The 9,247-nt window shown below is 43.6% G+C and overlaps 1 protein-coding gene across 1 annotated transcript; it reads left to right on the top strand.

Moving 5' to 3' along the window:
- The first annotated feature begins 1,144 nt into the window (after nucleotides 1–1,144).
- Nucleotides 1,145–6,976, top strand: MRPL53 (mitochondrial ribosomal protein L53). Its single transcript, XM_035126364.2, has 3 exons — nucleotides 1,145–1,303; nucleotides 2,698–2,810; nucleotides 5,532–6,976. The coding sequence occupies exons 1-3, from the start codon at nucleotides 1,203–1,205 to the stop codon at nucleotides 5,657–5,659; spliced, it is 342 nt and encodes a 113-aa protein (XP_034982255.1). The 5' UTR covers nucleotides 1,145–1,202; the 3' UTR covers nucleotides 5,660–6,976.
- Nucleotides 6,977–9,247: the final 2,271 nt, after the last annotated feature.

The following is a 9,247-nucleotide window of genomic DNA, read 5'->3' as shown; positions in this document are numbered from 1 at the left end:
CAATTGCACATATGGGTTAAAGGTGGGTGAGTCCCTGGTCTGAGGAAGTTGAAGACTGCTATAATATAGGATGATGGAGCACAGCTCACAATCCAACAGTTGCCCAATTTGCACAGTTCCTCACACAGTCCAAGAGCTGCTCAGACTGGTTTACTCTGGGACTTTGGAGGGAGTCCTGGCATCCATCATTTGCAATGTGTGCTGTTACCTCAAGTGACTGCTTACATATACAGTAATTAGAAGTGCCCTGATTTTAATTTTTACAAAAAGCTTTCTGGCAAAATGGTAGCATACATATTCTTATTATTTTAAAACCCACCCAAGTATCCATGTTTTCATTCCTCAAAGCCTGTCTATCCTCCCTTTTCTATAGAAATGTACTGACTTTTTTTTTTTTTTGCATATTAGCTATTTCCCAAATCCTTAAAAACCAATTCTGTTTTCTAGGCATTTATGACTATGGCTATGCACTCTTTTGATGTTATGATAACAATAAACACTGTACAAATCCCAGTTCGGTCATTTAAATTTGTTCTCTATTATAATCCTCAGTGTGACTCCTGGGGATTAAGTCTCATGGAACTCAGTGGATTTATGTTTGAGTAAAACCGTTTCGGAATGCACACAAGCCTCAATAACACTACCATTAGGGCTAAAAGAAATCTGGTAACTAGATAGGTTTGCCCTGAAGAACGCCACCCTCCATACTAGTCCACAAAAGTTTATATACTGATAAAATTGTCAGATTTCAACAATTCTTTGTTGTTTTTTGCTGCAATGGACAAACAAATCTACCCCTCTGAAAATGCCAACGTATTAGTGTCTGTGGGTTTTGTTTTTTAAAAGAAGAGTTCGTCATCCCCCCTCTTTTCGTTTTTATTTTCTTAGCTTCACAGGTGAGAGAACCGCAAGAAGTAAGGATCAGGCTCCCTTGACTCCGCTCTTTAAAGTTATTCTCAAAGAACCGAAATGCCAATTCTGGGCTATCCCGGGGCAACAAAGAGCGAAGTTCAACAGAATTCCCACGGAATGGCACAAACTATTAAAGCCAAGAGCGGCTTGACCACATTTCCCGGCAGGCCGTGCGCACGGGGAGGAGTTCTCGTGCTGAACGCGGCGAGAGGGTTTATGGGAACTGTAGTCCTTCCGGTCGCTCAGAGGGCAAGGCGCTCGTTCTTACCGATCCTACCGAAGGGAGGAAAATGTCGTTCGTGGTACCGAAAAGGGCGGGGGTGACGCTCAAGCAGGTGAAGAGCGTCTTGGTAGCCTTCTGCCCCTTCGAGTCCAACGTAGAGAGCACCAGGTGAGAAGAGGTCACGGGGTTGGGATCCCCCCCCCCGCAAAAAACCCGGACCCATTCATCCCAGGGCACTGATGGGCATGCCATGCACACGAACTGCACGAAATACACGTGGCATCCTAGGCACGTTTTGCCCATTCTGATTGTACAATCTGGCTCCCAATGCTGGGAATGGATGGGCTGCGATTCCTTAGTACTGGGGGTGCAAAGTACTGTACTTTTTTGTATCTTTATGGGCTGAGAATGGGCCCTAGCTTTAATTTTGTTAAATAAACGATTGGCAGGGCTAATTTATTTCTGACCGTTTTGCTGCTATGCCTTTGCCCTGCTGCGTGGCAGGCAGTAATTCAGCTGGTGTGGGATAGGGCCTTTTCTAGTAAGCAATGCAGGGAAGAGAGAAAGAGAACTGTTCTGTTGAATTTCTACCTGAGATCATGCATAGCTTATACAAAAAAACAAACAAAACAAAACTCTGCCACGCCTAAATTATTGTTAGGCCTAACGTAAGTATGATGTTGGGCATAGAAGGTAAACTTTTGTACCCTCTGCTACTCACACCTTGTTTAAGCTGCCGCTTCTGCGGTGTTGGCATGCTAGCACCCCACCCCTCCACGCCATGCCCTAGTCCAGGCTCTTAATGCCTGGTATGTTGACTCTGAGCATGCATTTTTAACAAGGTGTGTGCTTGCTATGCTATACAGATACGTTTCCTTACATAATAATAATAATAATAATAATAATAATAATAATAATAATAATAATAATAATATATTATTTATACCCCGCCCATCTGGCCGGGTTCCCCCAGCCACTCTGGGCGGTTTCCAATGAAACACTAAAATACAGAAATACATGGCTTGCATCCTGATTAAGTCATGTCTAGTACAGTACTAATACAGTAATCACATTCTGCCTTGATCCAAAATGACTGTTAGATATTTGCCTCCTTCACCCTGAGCTCTTTCAAGAAGGAGGGCAGGATATAAATTCAATAAATAAAATGCAAATAGTTCTACACCGGAGTGCTTTGATTAATTGGTATGGCAGGCTACTAAACTGCAACGTTTTTTTTGTTTTTTGTTTTGTTTTTTGAACTTGTAAGATTGTCTTCTGGCGTGCTATGGCCCATGGGGTCACAAAGAGTCGGACACGACTAAATGACTAAACAAGATTGTCTTGTCTGTCTTATGTTTCAGAGCTTTGCTGTATGTATATTTTTGGATTTCGGCAGCTGATATTATTACATTGTTCCACTCTTATTCTTCCTATGAGGTGTTTTGTGGATTGTTGAGATAAAATCTTTAGACTAAAAAAAAATGTTCATTGTATTTTATACTTCCAACTCTGCTATGTTGTTGATAAAACATGCTCTGATCTATATTTCTGAACCTTTTCAGAAATTTCCTACAGTGTCTGCATACAAAGAAAGCCTTTTTATCCAACAGCAACTGTGAGGTGAAAACAGATGTAAAACACGATGGGTCTGAACCAGTAATTGATGTCGTTTTTGGTAAGGAAGCATTCCTGTTTTGTAAACCAAAGCCGAGATGGTCAGCTGGTAGCCTTTGGGCCAGATGAACCCCTCCCTTCCAGGGAGGCTCCCTGGAAACCTCCCCATTCAAAAAGCTGTCAGGCTGTAAAAAGTTTCCACTATTAATGTGGCCTCTCCTTTTTGGATTTTGCATATACAAGCAGGTCCCCCTTTACGAACCCAATGCCTCCCCTGGAAATCGTTTGTTAGGCAAGTGTTTGCATAACCGAGTCCACGGTTTCCATTGTTTCCTATGGAAACTTGTTTAATACAGGATTTGTATGCTCCCTTTCCCTGCACTCTCAATAACTTCCTCCTGAAATGGCTGCAGCCAATCAGCAAAAGAGAGGCAAAGGGGGGGGGAATGGGTTTGCCCGATCTCTCTCTCTGTCTGATTTGTCAGATTTTTCCTGCACTCTGACTTGTATGCTCTCACTCCCATGCCCAAAAGTGGCTACAGCTGACCAAGTAGGGGGACGGACGGGCAAGGAAGTCGGATGTTCAGATAAGTGAATCTGCGGAGCGTTTAGCAAGGTTTGGGCATAATTCTGCAAACGTTATTATGGAGCTGACCACTCTCAACTCCTAAAACTACAGAGGCTAGCCATCCCTGTCCTAAAGAAGTTGGGGATTTTCTGTGGCTTTCAAATTCAGAAAAATGGGTCCAAAGCTATTTTACTTGTGGGATCCTATTGGAGGAAGAGCTCAACATTTTACCCAGCGTTTTGGACCATTTATGCCTCTTGCCTCAAATGCCTTGAAAACCTTTTAATTTTATTTTAACCATCTCTGTTGCTATTCTAGGAAGTACCTCTGATGTGTAAATACATTGGCTTGGTGATCAGAGTATTACCGTACTTTCTTTCCCTTGGTTTCTGCAAACTCCCACCCCACTCCTTAAGCAGTGCTAGATGGCAAGAACTCATTTCTGCAGGTTGCTTCTGGCAGCAAGGTTGTAACAAAGTTTGGAACTACTATCTGCCGTATCTCTGTATTGTCAGTTAAGCCAGGAAGATAACAGGAACTGAGAAAAGTATACAGTACTTCCAATGGCAGTGTGCTTTGACTCCACTAGATGGCTCATGGTAGCTTTTGGAAAAAAACAGTAGCCTCACTAGATGCTGCTCATTCATAATGAACCACAGTAAGCTAGCGTATCCATATCATGCAGTTAAAGCACATGGCTTCCTCCAAACAGTCCTGGGAACTGTAGCTTTCCCCTCTCATAGATCAATTCTCAACACCCTTAACAACCTGCAGTTCTCAGGCATCTTTGGGGGAAGCCGCAGGTGTCAAATGTATGGTGCTGATGTGATCAAAGCCTGGTTTGCCATCTCATTCAAACCTAACCAGAGTTCTATTACAAATTATGCTACTCTAATGGGAAGGTTAGTGTGCAACTACACACCATAAAAAACCATGTCACTGAAAGATAGGCTGTAGTTTGCACATTACTTTGAAATGTGCAGTTCTGCACTTACATACAATCCGGTATGTGTCTATTTGAAAGTCTGTTGAGTTCAGTGGGGCTTACTCTTAGAAAATTATGTTTTGTCTCTACCCCTTTCCAAGACCCTGGCTGTGTGGTCACTTAGTTGGCTGTCAGTAACTTCCATTATCTCAGAGACTTCCATTATCGGAAACAGTGAGAATAGCTTTCAGATAATGGAATATGGGGGTAGCCGATTTCTGTAATTAACTGTCTCACATTATATTTTCAATAAGTATATTTTATTGTTCCAGCCAAAGGCCATGACAAATACATACTGCAAGAAATCAATAAAATAATACTAAGATTTACAGTGTTAAAGCAGGCACCTAAAATATTTGGGGGGGGGCAGCGGGAACTTTTTAGCCCTTAAAACTTGGGCCGGTGTCCATGTCCATGATCTTACTTGCAAATGTAGACTGTTTTCATGTCACTTGATGCAGACCCAGGCAAGATCCAGAGAACTGCAAGGCGGTTTCCATGTAGACCATATAGAAGAGATCCACATTTCTATAGCATCTCCACCCCGGATAAATCACTCAGGAGAGTCTGTGCACTTCTGGTGAACAAATTGACACAAAGCAGGAAAGTGCCAATCTTTGCTGCTTTGAGTCATGCCAAGGTTCTTTAGGTGTAGACTTGGGAGTTCTGTGGTGCCAGCCAAGTTCTCTCACTGCTCTGTTTTGTATGCACGCGAAAGCTCATACCAGTAACAAACTTAGTTGGTCTCTAAGGTGCTACTGGAAGGAATTTTTTTTATTGTGCTCTGTTTTGAAGAGCATGGTACCAAGAATGATCTGTAGCCATATATATGTACACACACAGTATGTACAATATATATGTTGTACTTTTGAAGTTTTAATACACCTGTAATGTTGCTTTTTACCTTCCCACCGGAGCGGTACCTACTTGTCTACTTGCACTTTGATGTGCTTTCGAACTGCTAGGTTGGCAGGAGCAGGGACCCTGTCGCAGGGCTTCGAACTGCTGACCTTCAGCGTTTCCGTGCACTGCTCTGGCTCGCCAGAAGCAGCTTAGCCATGCTTAGTAAAGCGACTGGCCCTAACAGTCAGGGGTACTTTTACCTTTAATGTTGCTTTCTAAAAATTTGGAACATTTCATCAAGAACATTTATCTGATGTTGTCATGTAGAACTTGGGCGATTGCTTTTTGTTTTCCTTCTGTTCTAAACTATGTTAATTCTTTTGCAGCCGACGGTGACAGACTGATCATGAAAGGAGCCAACTTAACTATTAAAGAAATGTTAAATGCCTTCAACTCTAGGTGTGAAGCCAAAGAGAATCTGGCACAAGAGAAGGCTCAGAAAAAGAGTGCTTGAAAATCAACCAAGGAACAGTTAAGATGTTTCATATAAACTTGTGAAAACGGTGGTGCAACTTCTTCCCTTGGAATGACAGCCAGGACTTTACCAAGGTGGATACGGACAGAATGCAGATTGGTCCTGACAAATTGCTGAATGATGTCTTTGACCTTTTCTTTAAAGATAAAACTCCATACAAAAGAATTGATTATGCAGTGGTCTCATGTGTTATTCGTGTTATTCAGACTTCTTGGAGCAAGGGGGTTAAGAATGATTAGCTATGAGACAGTGGAAATTTGCCGTGGCACATAGAAGTTATAGTAGGCTTTTCCCGACATTTTGCTGTTGCTAAGAAAATTAGTTTCCTTCAAGACTCCTACAGCTATAGCAGAGAGTTGTTTCCATTGAGCGAAATCTCTTTCAGGACCAAAAGGGAGTAATTGCACAATTTGCAGAGGGATTATTTTAGGTAAAGCAATAAAGGTATGTAGAGCAATCAAGAGCCAGGCTGGGCAACAGTACGACCTGACAGGAGCCACCAACACGCTCCGCCCCCCAGCCCAATTGTTCATGCCAACCAGGGCAGAAGGCAGGGAAACAGGAAGAAACCTGAACCTAGAGTACCAATCAGACTCAGATTGGGCCCAATTCTGTCAAGGAGCAGCAACGGAGCTGGATCAGGACTTTCTGAAGGCTGCTGACAGCATTACCTCCACCTACCTGAACCTTTGGACAGGATGGGGTGCTTCACACCAGCAGAGCTGCTGTGGGCTGGACAGAGGTAGATTTACACCATTCTCCCCACCCACCCAGTGTGACAATTTTGGGGCCTGGATTGTGCTCTGATTATTCTTTCTGCATGCATCACAACCAATTTTGCTCGAGCGACTGTCCTCAAAGCCAAGAATCGCTGCTTATTTAGGGTATTTTGAAAATATAGGCGCGATTCTGCAGCTTCAGAAATGCCTTAGAAAGTTTGGTGACATGGAAGTGTTTGACCATACCAAAATAATAATAATGGTGTGTTCTTTGGCTGCTTTTTTTCTTTTAAGGGTCACAACCTAAAGCTAACTTGATTCATACAGTTTTCACAGCATTATACAGCTCAGTGGAAAAATATTTTGAGGAAGAAAATTGCATGGAATTGGAGAATTGCCAAACTCAGGTTCAAAATACTCCCTGGCCTGGTAATCTCTGTCCCCACAGTGTGTGCATGCATGAGAGTGTTTTGGCTTCTGCCGAGAGCAGGGGAGCTGTTTTCTGCCAGAGGGTTGTAGTTCCCCTCTAGACAATTCCCCTTCTGGGGGCCATGGGCCAGTGGTGGGTGGGACCAGAAGCAAAAGTGGGAGGAGCAACAAATGTAAATACTGCTTTTTATTCTGTTAGCTAACTTCTACACAGACACCTCTTTCTCTGTTCTCCATCTAGGCAAGCAAAAGGCATTATCAGTATTCAAGGACATATTCCAGCTAAGCAAAAACACTCAAGGATCGTGTGAAGCAAGGCTGGTGAATAAGTTTGCCTTTGAAGAGTGTATTTTGTGGGTAGAGTATAGAGAGTCAGAGAGAGAGAGAGAAGCTTAAGAGTCACATTTGGCCCCTGGACTTCCTGAGTCTCTCCCCCCCCCCCCACTTTCCTCTGATAGCCTACGGGTAAAATACAGAAAACTGGGTTGGCACCTGAGCTTTGAGCCTGTGTATATGCTTCTTGAAAAATTGCGAGCATACCGGGTTCAAATGCTTCCCACTCTCTTCCCCTGATTCTGTTATAGTAGAGCAAATGTCTTACCTGCACCTCCCATTTTTAGGCTTCTCTCCCCCCCCCCCCGATTACTCTCCTGGACTTAGTATCCTCCTCTTTCTGTTAATTTGCTTTCCCTACACTAGCAAATTAGGGATGCGGGTGGCGCTGTGGTCTAAAACACCGAGCCTAGGGCTTGCCAATCAGAAGGTCAGCGGTTCAAATCTCCACAATGGGGTGAGCTCCCGTTGTTTGGTCCCAGCTCGTGCCCACCTAGCAGTTCGAAAGCATGTCAAAGTGCAAGTAGATAAATAGGTACCGCTCCGGCGGGAAGGTAAACGGCAGTTCCGTGTACTGCTGTGGTTCGCCAGAAGTTGCTTAGTCATGCTGGCCACATGACCCGGAAGCTGTCTGCGGACAAACGCCGGCTTCCTTGGCCTATAGAGCGAGGTGAGCGCCACAACCCCAGAGTCGTCAGCGACTGGACCTAATGGTCAGGAGTACCTTTACCTTTACACTAGCAAATTAGGACAAAGAAATGACGTTGTGTTTCTGAAAGACTTGACGTTTGCTCAAGTTCTTTATAAAGCTTGATAGTTGACTTTTACATCAGCTTTAAACGACTGTCTGCAAAACGTTGCAGCAAACGTTGGGGGGTTTGGCAAGCACACGCTGACAAACCCCAGGGACTGGGTTTGGGGGCAAAAAAACAAACAAACAGAGAAATTAGACTAGATATTACAGCCATGAGGTCTGCTTTACAGAGAGCTGGGAGAGATCTTGTCACACAAAATGCTTTCTTAAGATAAGATTTTCATTGACCTGTTATACATAATTATAACGGGTTATGGTGGATTCCAAACCTACCCCTATCTATACAAACAAACTACCTGCCAGTTGCCAATACCCCTTTTGGGGGAAGTTGAGAGGGTAGTGGCAGCACAACTGCTGGCACTCTTGAATAACACCGATGTTCCTGACCCTTTTCAATCTGGGTTGAGGCCTGATTTGTAGACCAAATTAGCTCTGGATTGAAAAATTTTAATTGGGAGGGAGATGGAAGGGGGAGTTGATTCTCCCAAACAATGTCCTATTGGATCTGCTTTTGAGAGCTGAGAGTGAACAGGGCAATGTGTTCTACCTACAGGGAGGAGCAACTGGGTGACTGATTGCCTTTTGACCCTCTGTGAGTTCCAATAGCTGTATGAAACTGCTGGGTTCACAGCTTTGGAGCAGAGTGTCATCAGTATGCAGTTTACACAGCTCTATTCTCCATAGCATCTGAAGCAAAAGGGGATGTGCAGATCTTGCACTAGTGCCTAAACTCAGTAATGAGCTGGATGGCAGCCAGTAAACTTAATCCCAGCAAGACAGGGAGCCTGTGGGTGAGAGATTCCCCGTTCCAGAAAATGGTTCAGTCTGTTTTGCATGGGGTTCAGGCCCTCTGGAAAAGCAAGTGTGTAGCTTGGAGTTACAGTGCTTAGATACTTAAGGATGACCTGCTGCCAGTCGATACTGAAAGAGTGTCATGTGAGTTTGTATAAAGCAGTTTCCAATACTCCTAATCAATGCCAGCTGTTGGGACACCTCCAGTTTTCTGGTAAACAGCATTGTGAAGACAAGGGACTGGTTCTTTTGCTCCACCACACTACTGAACCCGAGCTGAGTTATTATCACAATAGTATGTTTCTTGGATTAGCAGCCTCTCTGGAGGAATGACAGAGGTCGAAGATTTCTTGGGAAACTTGTGACATTCATGTCATGAACATTTGGGAAAACACAGTAAAAGGTTAAAGTGTGCAGTAACTATCTTTGCAATGACACTGGAGTGTCATTTAAACTCCAGCCTTTAAATAAATTGAATAT

This window comes from Zootoca vivipara, chromosome 8 (assembly GCF_963506605.1).
Source record: "Zootoca vivipara chromosome 8, rZooViv1.1, whole genome shotgun sequence".
Lineage (NCBI taxonomy): Eukaryota > Metazoa > Chordata > Lepidosauria > Squamata > Lacertidae > Zootoca > Zootoca vivipara.
This window is presented reverse-complemented; position numbering and strand designations above follow the sequence as displayed.